The sequence below is a fragment of the Drosophila mauritiana genome, chromosome 3L, assembly GCF_004382145.1.
Source record: "Drosophila mauritiana strain mau12 chromosome 3L, ASM438214v1, whole genome shotgun sequence".
NCBI lineage: Eukaryota > Metazoa > Arthropoda > Insecta > Diptera > Drosophilidae > Drosophila > Drosophila mauritiana.
Window position 1 is genome coordinate 16,611,142 of NC_046669.1, and position 14,393 is coordinate 16,625,534.

Genomic DNA, 14,393 nt, shown 5'->3' on the forward strand with positions numbered 1-14,393 from the left:
TTAGTTTAATTGGAAGCATGGTTTTTCTACAAGAAAACCATATAATATAATTACTTAATTACATTCTAAACAAACTATGTGCTATCTGTCCATGTCGAACTCCATTACGCGCTTGAAGAGATCCTGGCGCTCCTTGGCGGAGGTTATCTGGCCCATGGTGCGGTCCAGGAACTGTTTTTGGTGCTTGACTATGAACTTGTTGCATTGGATGATGGTGGCACCGATGTAGAGCGTCCTAAACTTGGCCCGTACATCTCCGATCTGGAAGAAAGGTGGTTTTATTGCTGGTTTAAGGACATGACAATGGGACCAACCAAAGTAATCAATGGCAATACGCTGGACACAAAGTGTTGGCCTCGATGGAGACAGCGTATGATTGCCATTTTCGTCCGATCGTTGATGTATTTCACTCGAAATCCCTGCTCGATCACGCCGAGGCCGTAGACTCCGTGATACTTCTCCACATTCTGGAGCAGGATCTTGGTCAGGCTGTGGTCGTTGAGTCGCAGTGATTGTGTTGGCGTGTAGGGCACAATCTGCACCGCTATATACCTGTTTGTGGATGGTTTAATTAATGAACGTTAAAGAAAACGCGGTCAATATTTACCTATTCTTTATGCGAACCATCGCTGTGTAATCAATATGGCAACGCTGCAAATGGTTGCCAGACCGAATTCGCTTCAACTACCGATAACATATCGGTTTTTAAAAATCCGGAAATGGCTGTTTTATTTTTTGTGTGTCTTAAAAATGTTCAAATCCAAAAATAATGAAGGATTCAGCTGTATTTAAATATAAGTTAGCTAGGAAAGTATGTTTTTATATCCTTATCTGGGATATTCTTTATAAAAAATTAAAATTTATTATCCAAATCTAAATATCCTGTAATTTATTTGGAACGCTTCAATAGAAAATGACCTTGTATGTTCAATATGTTGGTGTATTTTTTCATTCGATTGTAAAAACAGATGCGATCCCTTTTTACTTTTGGGAAAGTCTTTTGTTCGAGTTGGATATATGGAAAGTAAATGCATGGACATACATTGTTTTCAACCCATTTACTTGTATTTTGACAGCGAAACAATGGATTCGGGGAATCGCACGTAGAAACTGGCAACTTGTCGGCCAATTCATGAATGTGGGCAGAACATTCCTCACTGTCGCTGCCCACGTTCCGCCCTCCATCGACAAACGGAATGGGGGGCATTGCTCCAGTGCCAGTGGGGATTTCTCCATCTGTTCGCTGAATCTAAACATATATCTATATAATATATATATATATATATCACCGATTCTGTTGTTCGCAGACTTGGGGACGCGGGGATCTCAGCGCAACGCATCGCATTATAGCTGGCTGGCGCACATATGCAGATATCATGGCTGCCCCCGCCGACGGCTCCCCATGCCGCTCCACTGGATGGGATGTGCTCCATCCAACGAGCGATCGGTGGCCGTGGAAAACCACTATACGGCTCGTGTTCAGACTCCGGGGCAGCGAATGCGGCGGGATACGGTCCGATCGCGTTTTATTTTCGCTTTTTCCCATCGCACTTTACAGTCATTTCTAAAAAACAATAAAATTCGGGCAGCGGCGTGAAAAACGCTACATATACTCCAACGATCCGAACATCCACCGATCGATCGAGCGCCGCATTCGTGTTTTTCCGCTTTTCCGTGGCAAGTTCACCGATTGTGGTCTATATTTTGGAAAACGCATCCGCGCAGCCTCGCAGTTGGAACGAATACTCCGTGACGATCGCTTCGCAAGATTAGGCTGATCAGACAGATCCCATTGGCAAACATAAACCCAAAAGCAGCAGCAACATGAGCAGCGTCGTAAGCATCTCAGATCTTTTCAGCTTCACAGGACTGTCGCTGATTGATACCTATGTGTCCCATTCCAGGATGAAGATCTTACCCCCGAGCAGATCGCCGTGCTCCAGAAGGCGTTCAACAGCTTCGATCACCAGAAGACTGGCTCCATCCCCACCGAGATGGTCGCCGACATCCTGCGCCTGATGGGTGAGTTCTGGGGTTGAGGATGTCCAGTTGGATGAAGGAGTACTTATTGTTTTTGGCAACTGCAGGTCAGCCCTTCGACAAGAAGATCCTGGAGGAACTGATCGAGGAGGTCGATGAGGACAGTAAGTAAACGCTATTTTTACAACATATGATAGATATAGTCGAAAGTTGTGGAGTATTTCAATGATATTTTATTATATTTACAATTTTGTATGAATTCAATTCAAAATAGACAACATTTGCATTTATGTCATGAAACTGCCAATTAAAATAATTGTGTGGCATATATTTTATTAAATTTATTTCAGTCCCAAGTAGAACAGCGTGAAAATTCTACAAAAAATACATGCATATAGTTATTATAAAACGAAACAAAATAAAAATGAAATATGCATCAATAATATATTTACACTTGTGCCGATTTCGTGGATGTTTTTGTATTCGTTTAATCGATTTGTGTAGTTATATATACACATTTTCCTTCAATTTAAATTGAACATAAAAAAAAGTATAAAGTTACAAGTACGAAAAACCAATTAGTAATTAGATACTAAATATGCAAATATGATTATGTGTAGACTTTATGCAAAAGTGACTTTAATGATTCAATGACAAAAGTGAAAAAAATTAAAAAAAAAAAATCTACTGACAGCTGCAAATAATAAATGTATATATTTATTGAATAAGATTTAGCTGGCTATTACAGCAAATCGCAGATGATTCACCATCGAGCGATGATTAAATTTTAGTTACTCGCTGTCATTGATTTATGATCATAGTCGTGTTTTGGGAGCCCCATCATTAGCCGCTGGCTTTCCAGTCGTTTTTCAGTTAATTATACACACATTCGGAATATTTGGCACATTTCAGAGTCCGGTCGCCTGGAATTCGGCGAGTTCGTGCAGCTGGCTGCCAAGTTCATCGTGGAGGAGGATGCGGAGGCCATGCAGAAGGAGCTGCGCGAGGCGTTCCGTTTGTACGACAAGCAGGGCAATGGCTTCATTCCCACCACCTGCCTGAAGGAGATCCTCAAGGAGCTGGACGACCAGCTGACCGAGCAGGAGCTGGACATCATGATCGAGGAGATCGATTCCGACGGCTCCGGTACAGTGGATTTCGATGGTGAGTGCCCATACCCAGTGATATTAATACATTCTAGTGGCTTTCCATTCACATTCATATCCATATCCACCCACATACGAACATACATATGGTATATAATATATATAGTGATCATAAATTTCGATGATCTTGAGATCGCTCGATTATGACAGCTTGATCTGATCGGCGCTCCCATGGAGGAGCATATCGTTGGCTATTTTTGGGCGCGACACACAAATTCGATTCCACCACACGCATTTTTCATTCTCGGAATAACGAACGTACATATTTACATTTTGTTTTCGTGTTTATGGAATATTTATTTATAAATGCATATAGCGGTTGCTCTGGCGCGATGGCATCGGTTTAATGTCTGTCATTTTGTTTAATTTACAGAATTCATGGAGATGATGACTGGCGAGTAAATAAACGCACTGCGTCTGCCACCCACTCCAGCCACCACCCCCTGGAAAACACCACCCACTTTCCCCAACCACCCAGAAAAAAAAAACAAACACACACATGCACACTCTACACACACACACAGACGCACACGCACACCTGTTGGACACACGTTTGTTTGCTCCTGTTTGCACACTTGCACGTTTTTATTTGCATTTTGCTCCACCTTTTTTTGTTTTTATTTCGCGGAGCAAACAAATCCACGTACTTCAGTTTGACAATGCCAAACACGAGTAGAAATAGAACTTTTGTACTACTTTTTTATACTAAAAGAAGCAACGGAATACTGTGTATGCGAAAAAATAAATGTTATGCCATGGCAAAAAAATGAAAAAAAAAACCCAAAAAACAATCCACTCTTGTTTTCATTTGTTTATGGATTACTTTTTGCCGCCAAACAAACACGTCCATATATATTACGCTTTGATAATGCGAATAAACAGATTGTTGCCATAAATCTTAATCCGTTTTGAAATATATACAGGATTTCCCAGCACTTCTGCGTTTATTTTCCTTATATGAGTGTTATTTATACTTTCACTTATTTATACTTTTTGCATGGCAGCAAAACTTAAAATTAATGGACAGCCAATTAGTCAGTAGCTTTCTTCACAGCGACAAATTATTGTTTATATTATTTTGTTGTCGGATTAGGATTTCATTCTTTTCAAGGAAAAACAAAACCGACTATTTCGATATATATATATATATAAATATTGTGTAGATACCTTTTGACCAAAACAAAAACATATCTGCAGTGAGCTATAAAATCTATACAAACAGTTTGCTTATTTTTAGACCAAATTTGTATTGTCTTCTAGTGCTAAGAAATTCTATAAATGGGACTTGAATTTCAAGTTAAAATAATACAACTATTTATAAACTTTAAGCGCACAAGAAACGCCCAGTGAAATAGTTTTTACTATTATTTTTCAAATCTAAAAAAAAATTGTTAATTAAGAAAATGTAGTTTATGGCCATAGGTTTGTTCGTTAAGTTAGTGATTAGCACAGACAGCTTAAAAAATAACTACTAAACAATAGAGAAGTCGAACTTATGATCATATACAAAAAAGTAAGTTTTCTCAGTAACTAAAATGAGTTTTGTGAATAAGTTCCATTGATTTTATTTAAAGGTTCCAAAGCTATAAATACTATTGAAAATTTATTTTCTTAAATGTTTTTATTTTCTTTAAATTGGCTTAGTTTGAAATCGAAACCAAGTTTTTAATCAATTTTTTTGCCACTTTGTGTTGCCCTACATTTCTATGCCCCATTTTTATTAACAAGTAAATATTATGCTCTTACCAACAGCTGAGCAGCGAGTTGGCCTCTTGTAGCTTCGATCCGGCCAAAGAAAGCTGCCTGGCCGAAAGCTCCGTCTTAACCACGTTAACGAGCATTGGCCTCGTCATTTGGATGGTATGCTATACCGCTGAGTTGAGCGCTGGGCGTCGATCGTCGAACGTCGTACCGCTGCTACGTACCGCTACCAACGTTGTTTTTTTTTGGGGGGTTTGCTCTTCCTATCGAAACCCCAACTTAACTGAACTATCCGCCCTGCGACGCTGAGTCTCGTGATACGCGCGGTTCGCGATTGATAAAGAAATATACATATATATTTATCCAGAATGCCGCAGAGGTAAAGAAAGCCAGCACCGTTATTTATATAATAGCATTAACAAAATGTTGTTTGTTTTGGCTTATATTTGCCTACTCTCGCCGTGCGTATGTGTGTGTGTTTGTGGCCAAGAATCAAGAATTGAGAATCGAGAATCCGAAATGTGAACGTGTTAAAGGCGGCAAAGCCGCAGCCAATGGCCATGCCAATAAAAATTTATGATGGCATAAAGTTTTTTAGGAGCCCCTGCCTTTCCATCGACACCATGCCATTCCCTTGGCCATTTCATTTCACTTGACATTGGCTTATCAAATAAATTATAAAACAAAATTGGACCCTGATAGATAAAGCCATTTGTAAATTGGTGCGTGTGTGTGTGTGAGAATAATAGTGCTGCTTCGAGTATCTTGAGTTCGCTTGATAAGCGCTTTTTTTCGTGGCCATTACAAAAGGCCATGGTTGAAAACAAAAGCCAACGCCACCCGTTCGCCGGCGACACGCGCTGCAGTTGATTTTGAAGGCGGGGAACTTTTGGGGGGTTTTTTATTTTATTTAGCTGGCTATACGGGAAAATTCTGCAGCCCAGCGGCAGAAACCAGACGCCGACGTCAGCTGGCTGTGACGTGAGTCACAACAATGGGCCACCAATTAGCACTTGACTTTGAATCAAATCAAGCCCAAATCGGTCGCAAACATGATAACGAAAAGCACAATTGGCCGAACCGAAAGGGCAAACAAATCGCGTGTAATTCGCGACTAACTAACTCGAATGTTTATCTGTTTTTTCTATTCGCCTCGAAGTACCACGAACAACAACTGGTCGTTCCAGCCACTCCATCGCCAGCGGAGCACCAGCGGATATCCTCAGCATGTTCTCAACACGGTGCCGGAAACTGCCGTGCTCACCACGCCCCCGCCCACGAGAAAACGTAAGTTACGCTTATTGCATTGCCATTTGAATTTGGCGCCCAGGCAAGCAGTGCTCTTCGAAGTTAGCAGTGATTAGTGAGCGGAGGGAGTATTATTGGGGTATATTGTGGTTTAGCTGGATTCCAGTTATGTTAGGACTTTAAATGCTGGAATTCGCTTTGTTACTACTCCACTTTCAGTCATCATCGTTTATTTTTTGCTCATTTACGCTCCTTTTCAACGTTTATATGATTTAACAGCGTTAAGATAACAGCGCACTGTTACGCCAAGCAGTACGTCAAGCAGTGCGACCAGGGCTGTAGAATGAATGCTTTTGCTTTTGTAAAACTACTATTTTAGTAATTTTATATTAGACTTAAACTTGATTTAGAAACAACGCCATTTTTGTTAAGACTCTTATTTAAGAAACAACTGTTTTCGCACTTTGTAATTTATTGGCTCACTTAGAGTAGCATGCATTAACCCAAATATTTCAGCTTGATGACAATATCCGCTTAGAACAATTGTTCTCAAAAGACAACCAATAATTTTTGAATAGCGCGCCCATGGCGACCCGTTTAGTATTATAGCGGTATTTTTAGGATTTTGCGCTGCTTGCGCGCCTGCTGCGCACCTGGCAACCCTGCGTTCAATTAAACAACAACAACTGAAATAAAAACAAAATTACAGCGCTCACAATACAAATTGCTGGCGTTGCTGCAGCGGAAAGCGGACACAAGCGCAGATTCTTAGCAGCGCGGAAAAAGCCGAAAAGCGCGATGAAAATGCTCGCGGACACGGAGCGTGAGGAAGCCCTCAACCTGGTGAGTTTTGCGATCGTTGAAAATGCGCTGCTAGTTGCGAGTCCATGACAACGGCATCGCAGCAGCAGCAGCAACAAAAACAATAACAAGCGTTGCCAAAAAAAGAGCAGCATAGAAAACGATTAATTGGACCCCTTTATGTTGACTAATTGATTATCGATTGCCGCCGCTGCCCCGTTCTTCCTGCTTTTCCGGCCGACTTTCCACCGCCCCCGCACATCGCCTTTATTGATTTGTACACGGAACGTGCTTTGTTTCATGGCGCTATCGCGAAAAATACAAACCCACCAACCGACTGACATACCTACATAATCTCCGGCTGGCGGGACCACGAAACACAAAATACGAAATGCGGAACACTAAATATGCAAACCCAACCCACTATACAATCCACTTCACCGCCCGTAGCAAATTGAGTTCGAGTGGGTGCTGCGCCAAGAAGTACACGCGATACTGAAGCAACTGAGGAGCATTCTGGTGGTGAGTAGCCGATCGGATTCGTTGTCATGAGTTGTACCCATTAACCACACCGCACATTGTCTTCGCAGGAGTGCGCCCATCGGTTTCCGGTGCCCCTGTACGAGAACGAGGGAAAGAAGACTGAGAAGTTCATACTCACCGTGTCGCCCGATCAGCTGAAGGCCGTGCTGACCCTAACGGGCGATGCCATCACCCAGGCTGTGAGTCCCAGTTGCTAACCTCAGAAGGTAGTGGAAAGGTAGCCCCACTATATGCCCCAACAGGAAGCTCCAACTCAATGAAATACCAAAGATTGTAGACGCCAGAAAGAAGTGTGGTGGGGAAATCCCTCAAGCAGTTATCTAGTTCCCACTCTTAAAGATTCAGATGATTCAGTCTTAGAATATATTAGCATATGTGTGAAAAGCCCCAGAATTTGATGCAAACTTCCGTTTGCTATTCTCAAACTACAACTTATCTGAAAAGTTATAAATTTTACATTGAAATTTCCTTATCAAATCCTTTGCAACCGCTTTACTATAGAATTTTAAAATCAAACAAAGTTTTCAAGAGTCTTTCTCAATTATACTCTTCTGATTTATAATGCAGCGTACTACTACGCCCAGTAAAATCATGTTAATCATTTAAGAATACATTTATTTTCCTTATCTGTTGCTGAAACGACATGTGTACCTTTCCACTATAAATATGCGTATTTGTTCAATTAATCTGATGATTGTGTAGTTGACAAGTGAAAACTTTCCGATCAGTTTCCGACGACCAAAGTATGTTAATAACGAATTTCCTTTCGCAGGACATTAGCTTTAAGCTGTGCAAGGCGCCGAGCCAAACGCAACGTACCTCCATCACACATGACTCGCCCTGGAAGTTGCAGCAGGTCCAGGATGCGGCCAATCATCTGCAGACCGCCATCAACCACATAGACGATGTCGACGACTCTTATCACTTCAAGTGAGTCACGTTTTGTTTTGCATGGGATCTGCGCTCCGAGGTTATATTTATACACTTACATATAAACTCCACACAGAACCTCCGACGAAGTGCTGCATGTGATAGGCAACATTCTGGATGCCCTGCAGCGGGGCAGAAACAGTTTGCTGGTGCCCAAAAAGAAGCCCATCGATGAGCTGATCAAAGGGCGCAATATGAAGTCGCTGGTGCCCAATCTGCCCGAGGATTTGGCCGTTAGTTTCTACCTGCAGAGCCACAAGCTGATCATTGCCGTCTACCAGCTGCTGAACAACCAGGGCACCATGCGCTTCGATTCCCGCCAGGCGGAGGCCTCTGTCCAGTGGCTAAACGACGTGCTACTGCTGCTGATGAATGGCCAGAAACTGTGCCAGCAATTAAAAGACAAGGTGAGTCGCAGGTAAAGCACCGGAAGTAAGCAAAACACACACAGCAACACAGTTGTAGGGACAAAAAGAAGGTCAGGCGCGAGTGGAAGTCAAGCAAAGAAGTATTTAATTGAATTAAATTAAATTGTTTTAGCACGCTTTTGCAAAATATGCCATAGCATATTTTAATTGTTTCATTTTGAAATAGATTTCATCATCAGCAGTATGGTATGTTTATGGTCAGTTTTTATTTAGAAATTATGGGTATTATATCATGTTCGCCCCCCGCACTCACCAAAAACAGAATACTTGTTCTCAGCGGGTTAGAAGTATACACAGAAATAGTCAATTATTTCCTACAGAAATAACAAATGTATCTTTGTTGTCTGCACTGAAAGAAAAGGCGTATTTTCAAATAAATTTGCAGTTTTGTCAGGGCTTTCTATAGCAAGATGAGATGATGTTGTCTTGGAACTTTAATGCTGGGTGCTTAGCTATATACTATACAGTATTAATTCAATTTTATTGATCATAAATCATTTTTTCGCACGGTATAACCTAGAGAAATGTAATAGGCACGATATTTCGACTGCTGCCTCTTGAGCAGATCGAAATTGTTCTATAATTTATAGGCCAGAATAGCTGAAGTCTTCAGCAATTACTAGACGCCCAAACGATTATATCCACACGAAACACACCCACCCAAAAGTAAGCTATTTTCGGAACTAGCCGGCACTGATAAGGCGTCTGCTCTTGAACTGATATCACAGTGATTCCCAACGGTGAAGCACATGTGCGAAGAGCCACGGATGCTGTCCCATTTTTCCGCACCCACAAGATGCCGCCAAGTTTTGTTTGGTTGCTGGCCAATTGCCAGGGCCACGCTGCAGTTCTTGACTGTGACGCAAGTCGGCAATTAAAGTGGCCAATATGGGGATTGGCACGAGTATGGCAAATGCGAGGGAACGGGTTCCAATGCGCTGGGTCCTCGAATGAGTTGTGGGTGTATTTTTAATTCAATATTTCTACTCATTCGCAGATATCTGTGTTTTCGGTGTACAAAGATTTCACAGTTGGCTCGCGTTCGCCCTCGGCACTTTCCTACTGAGACGGGGAGCGCCGGGAAATGGATGCCGGTTATGGAAACCCTTGATGGATGACACTGGTGGATCGGCGACAGAAACAATAACAACAATAATAGCTAATAAAGAACCGTACTTGTAATAGCGAAGTAAATAATGTTAGTTGAAATGTTGCTACTGGAAACGGCACACCCATAATACCCATGCATACTATACTATATACTATACTATACAATACAATACTTTAAAACACTATACTGCTATATACAGTAGTGTATAGAGAGTTATATACATACATACAAGCATACAACTAGTTTAATGTACACAATCAACATTCATGTTAAATTACGATTACGCAGAACCTGAGTTCATCGCTTCACGTCACTCCAATTATGCATCAAAATGCATCTAAATAGCATTAGGCTGAGAATTGACAACAGAGAACGTTTGTGAAAACCAATTGTGTTTGTATGTGTAACTAAATGAAATTGCTAGATAATTATAGTTTATTCGTACATGTAATTTAATGTAATGTAATACCATGGCCCTTATTTATGTTTGCTACGATGCAACTAAATCCACAAAGTCAGCAATCAATCGGTACTTAAAGTCGGTACTTACAACGTTTATACCCCCAACACAGCCCCTATTTACATACATACCTAGGTACACACGGAAGGGGCATCAACATCGGCATTTACATGATATTGTTGTAATAAACCAAACCGAAATGTGAACAGAATTTTTAATTGTACTAAACTAAACACCGTTTTGTATTCGTATTCGTAATTGTATATCCGTAATTGTATTTCGCGTACTCGTTAATGGTTAATGGTTAAGAGCGCCCAATCCTAATCTAATCCAAAGTCATTTGTATCAACGGCCTTTACTTCTCGTTTACTTTATACATCTACCAGGGAGTTTATAAAGATATAGAAAGTTATTGAATGAGATGCAACGAAAACAATTACCACTGTACTTATTGAATATTGCAATTGCCTAAGCACCCCACTAAATGCATGGGAAGAGAAGACAACTATTTATGTAATCACTAAGCGTACTTACTGTCCACATTCATTTACTTGTTGTTGAATAAAAATTACCTTTTACCAAATGCCATGCACTTTGAAACTCATACTTTCGATTTCGCGCGCCAAATGTCCGACGACTGCGATCGATAGCAGCGCCGGCGATGACGATAACGATAGTGATAGCAAAGTGGCTTGACAACGATCGTTTTGGATTTGGCCACTTTTGTTTATGGCCAACAAACAGTTTCCAGTCAGCAGGCAAGCCCAAAGGTTTGCCCACAAAAAAGTGACACCTTCTCCCGGTAAGCAGCATTCCTCCTCTCATTGATATTACGACTTTTGGGCTTCTAGATGGACAGGTGCCATTCATTGGTCGTGTGTTTACAAGTTTAAAATGGCCAGGCCAAAATGCCAAAAATTCGTGTGTGTTGACGTGCATGTCGAAATAGACGCGGAAACCAGTTCGCGGTAATTGTTTTGATGCTGTGTTGTAATCTGTAAGCCCGCGCAGCGGAAACATTAGCACATTGAGCCATGTTTCCCTTTGTTGAGATTGCTGCCGAATCTTGTATCTTGTAAGTTGCTGTTGCGGATGGCCATGTTGCTGCTGCAAATGTGGCTGTTGCAGATGTCGCTGCTGCTGTCACCATTAGTATCTTATTTATTTAATGTGTCTTTTTGAGTCTGCTTAACGGCCTTAGTTGCTGGACGAGGTCTAATAAAACCACTCAAGACAAAAGTTGACCGTGGCCAAGTAACACACTAAGGGGAAGTAGAAATCGAAAGCTATAGAGCGAATATAATTTACATACGCATTTTCATCAGATTTCCTCTACAACCGAAACTAGCTGCTTACTATATCTTCAATATATCCGTCTAATTTTGCGGACAGCTTTCAAACTTTTCTTAGATTATAAATTATAAAGGTAACAGTTATTTTTGGCACTCTAAAAGTGTGAATGCCATTAATGCGAACATAAATAAGGTCGCGTTGCATTAGAAGGTAACCGAAATTAATTAATTAATTAGTGAGTTTATTTATTTTGGCTCAGCTCTTGGCCAATAAAAAATAATTGTTACTTAATTATAGCTTTGAAAGTTACTTTCAGATTTTATTTTAAATTATTAAAAAGTATTTGCTCTAAGCAAAGAATATAGCTCTATATACTATAAGATACAAACTAGTAAGTTTATGCAAGTAGTATAACTATCCTAGTAGTTAAAACGCATTTTGATAAGGTGAAAGCTAGCTTATATTACACAGAGTATAAAAAGCAAATAATTGAAGTAATCAGGGGAATTTGGATTACACAAACTATGAATTTAAGTAAACATATAGGCAATAAAAAAGTAGCCGCCTTTATTAGCGCCGCAGAGCGTCACGTAAGCCGAGCATTTGAAAACGCGCCGAGTCACTTGGAAACCTGCTCCGCTGACCCTCGAAGAAGGTCGCCGGCTGGTGATGAGCCAGTTTTTGTGTGATATCCAAGTGGCCGGGCTTGTCCAAGTGGGGCCGCCGACCATAAAAGCCACTCTCACGGAAACTCCACTTAACCACTTAAGCCAGCCCAGTTAACCTGCAGTCGGTCTCGTTGCAGTTAAACCAAAAACCAGTGCACTTTGACCCCGGACGCAATGGGCAACAAAAGCGGGGAAGTGCTGCTCGTAACCGGCGGCAGTGGATTTATGGGTCAGCACCTCATCAAGCAATTGCTGGAGCGGAAGGAGGAGCTGGGCATCAAAGAGATCCGCTCACTGGATATAGTGCCCTACAAGAATAACATTGGACACGAGGCGACCTCCCTGCTGCGCACCTATGTGGCCGATATCGGTGGCGATCTGGAGGCACTCAGTCCCATCTTCAAGGGAGTGGACGGGGTCTTTCACTGCGCCGCTTCGGTGAAAATCGAGTATCCGCCAAACTACGAGGAACTGGAGCGCGTGAATGTGAACGGTGAGTGAGCAACTGTAATAGGTTGAAATAAGCCTTGATTTGATCATAATTTCGTGGAAGAGTCAACCATTTAGCTTCCGGAAGCATAAGTCATCCTGATTAAGTATATTATTTCTTCGCTTTGTTAGGCACCCTGGCCGTAGTTGACCTGTGCATCCAAAACAATGTGAAGCGCCTGGTGTACACAAGCTGCACATCCGTCTGTTTTGTGCCCTTCAAGGGTCGTAGTACCTTCTCGGCGGTGATTAACTCGACGGAATCCAAGACAGACACTCCCACGCTGGACAGTTCCACTTTGTGGGAGCAGGATAATCAGTTCCTGATACCCGGATACGCCTCGAGCAAGCTAAGGGCAGAGAACATAGTGCTCAACTCGAATGGAGCACCACTGAATAACCAGGAGGGTAAGTTTGGTCGATTACTTAGCTTTGACTTGTTGTAAGACATTTGAATATACTAACATTTGTAATCCCTTTCAGAATACCTGGCCACTAGCGCCATCCGTGCCCCTTTGACCTATGGCGAGTGTGACTCGCATTTCATTACGGAGATTTTCGACTTCCTTTCCACTAGAGGATGGGTTTTCCCAAGGATCGCGGGTGTGGGCGGAAAGCAGCAGTTGGTCTACGCCGGGAATGTGGCCTGGGGTCACATCTGCGCCTATAAGGCACTCAAGGTGTCCGATAAGGCGGTGAATGGATTGCCCGTCTTTGTCACCGATGATACGGGCATCAATGATGTCTCCCGTTTTGTCCAGAAGATGGCCGTGCTGGGCGAGCGGTTCAAGGTGAAGACCAGCTGGTGGTATGTGCCGCACTTCCTGTTCTTCTTCCTCGCCTTCCTGCTGGAGGTGGTGGTGCGAGTGGCGTATCCCTATACCAAGTACCGTCTGCGATACTCACTGCGAGCCATCGCCTCCTACACATCCTCAATGCTGATGTACAATCGTCTAAGGGCCTCCATCCACATGGACTACATGCCACTCTTCGATCCGGATGCGAGTGCCGAGCGGAGCGCCAAGTGGTATGCCACGTGGTGGGACCAACGGCAGCAGGCCCAGAAGCTCAAGAAGTCCAGCTGAGTGGGGCTAATCCCCTATTACGATAGCATACTCTTCGATATCCTGAGTGGATTTGTGTTTACTGCCCTCTTTGATGTCCTGTAAATATCTTGTTAAATAAAATGGTTGTTGTTTGTATTACGAAGTCGTGGTTTAGTTTTGTAAAAGAAAAAAAAAAGCTGACATCGGCAAGTCGAAGTAAAAATATCCTTTTAGTTATTACTTTTATAAAAAAAAGTTGATTTATACAGATTAGAAAAGAAATCATAGTTTCGTTGGTTTCGTATTTCAAGAATTTTTTCGTCTAATCCTATATGGTATATAATATTCCTTAAAATATTTCATAACTTACCGTCTAAATCCTTAGCCTTTAAATTTTGAAATCTTTCCGTAGCCCAGTAAAAAAACAATTAGCTTATGTTTTTGAACAATGTTCATATTGGTTTATTTATCATTATGAATTAATTTATTTATTTCTCAGTTATTTCAATATAATTTTTATTTTATATAT

At 41.7% G+C, this 14,393-nt stretch overlaps 4 protein-coding genes across 4 annotated transcripts; 3 read left to right on the forward strand and 1 right to left on the reverse strand.

The window, feature by feature from the left end:
• LOC117142041 (ribonuclease P/MRP protein subunit POP5) lies at positions 1-707 on the reverse strand. The gene is made up of 3 exons (XM_033305911.1): positions 608-707; positions 315-552; positions 1-261 (listed from the first exon to the last, which is right to left on the reverse strand). Exons 1-3 carry the CDS (start codon positions 625-627, stop codon positions 82-84), a joined length of 438 nt encoding a protein of 145 aa, XP_033161802.1. The 5' UTR covers positions 628-707; the 3' UTR covers positions 1-81.
• Positions 708-1,635: 928 nt separating this feature from the next.
• LOC117142040 (troponin C) lies at positions 1,636-3,927 on the forward strand. The gene is made up of 5 exons (XM_033305910.1): positions 1,636-1,836; positions 1,905-2,022; positions 2,088-2,144; positions 2,893-3,144; positions 3,520-3,927. The coding sequence occupies exons 1-5, from the start codon at positions 1,825-1,827 to the stop codon at positions 3,546-3,548; spliced, it is 468 nt and encodes a 155-aa protein (XP_033161801.1). The 5' UTR covers positions 1,636-1,824; the 3' UTR covers positions 3,549-3,927.
• A 1,273-nt stretch (positions 3,928-5,200) lies between these two features.
• Positions 5,201-10,574, forward strand: LOC117140662 (protein rogdi). Its single transcript, XM_033303706.1, has 8 exons — positions 5,201-5,226; positions 6,007-6,134; positions 6,805-6,938; positions 7,347-7,418; positions 7,487-7,618; positions 8,212-8,369; positions 8,446-8,776; positions 9,795-10,574. Exons 1-8 carry the CDS (start codon positions 5,216-5,218, stop codon positions 9,861-9,863), a joined length of 1,035 nt encoding a protein of 344 aa, XP_033159597.1. The 5' UTR covers positions 5,201-5,215; the 3' UTR covers positions 9,864-10,574.
• A 525-nt stretch (positions 10,575-11,099) lies between these two features.
• LOC117141419 (3 beta-hydroxysteroid dehydrogenase/Delta 5-->4-isomerase) lies at positions 11,100-14,027 on the forward strand. The gene is made up of 4 exons (XM_033304847.1): positions 11,100-11,170; positions 12,467-12,822; positions 12,951-13,226; positions 13,302-14,027. The coding sequence occupies exons 2-4, from the start codon at positions 12,504-12,506 to the stop codon at positions 13,901-13,903; spliced, it is 1,197 nt and encodes a 398-aa protein (XP_033160738.1). The 5' UTR covers positions 11,100-11,170; positions 12,467-12,503; the 3' UTR covers positions 13,904-14,027.
• Positions 14,028-14,393: the final 366 nt, after the last annotated feature.

What these genes read in the sequence shown, in the direction of transcription:
- LOC117141419 (XM_033304847.1), top strand. Translation starts at nt 12,504, where the DNA reads ATGGGCAACAAAAGCGGGGAAGTGCTGCTCGTAACCGGCGGCAGTGGA. An exon ending in GGAGCGCGTGAATGTGAACG is followed by an intron (nt 12,823 to 12,950) that starts GTGAGTGAGCAA and finishes TCGCTTTGTTAG; the next exon opens with GCACCCTGGCCGTAGTTGAC. An exon ending in ACCACTGAATAACCAGGAGG is followed by an intron (nt 13,227 to 13,301) that starts GTAAGTTTGGTC and finishes AATCCCTTTCAG; the next exon opens with AATACCTGGCCACTAGCGCC.
- LOC117142041 (XM_033305911.1), bottom strand. Translation starts at nt 627, where the DNA reads ATGGTTCGCATAAAGAATAG. An exon ending in ATGGTTCGCATAAAGAATAG is followed by an intron (nt 553 to 607) that starts GTAAATATTGAC and finishes ATCCACAAACAG; the next exon opens with GTATATAGCGGTGCAGATTG. An exon ending in TATTGCCATTGATTACTTTG is followed by an intron (nt 262 to 314) that starts GTTGGTCCCATT and finishes CCTTTCTTCCAG; the next exon opens with ATCGGAGATGTACGGGCCAA.
- LOC117140662 (XM_033303706.1), top strand. An exon ending in GCCCCCGCCCACGAGAAAAC is followed by an intron (nt 6,135 to 6,804) that starts GTAAGTTACGCT and finishes ACAAAATTACAG; the next exon opens with CGCTCACAATACAAATTGCT. An exon ending in GCGATGCCATCACCCAGGCT is followed by an intron (nt 7,619 to 8,211) that starts GTGAGTCCCAGT and finishes TTCCTTTCGCAG; the next exon opens with GACATTAGCTTTAAGCTGTG.
- LOC117142040 (XM_033305910.1), top strand. An exon ending in CGACATCCTGCGCCTGATGG is followed by an intron (nt 2,023 to 2,087) that starts GTGAGTTCTGGG and finishes TGGCAACTGCAG; the next exon opens with GTCAGCCCTTCGACAAGAAG. An exon ending in CGAGGAGGTCGATGAGGACA is followed by an intron (nt 2,145 to 2,892) that starts GTAAGTAAACGC and finishes GGCACATTTCAG; the next exon opens with AGTCCGGTCGCCTGGAATTC.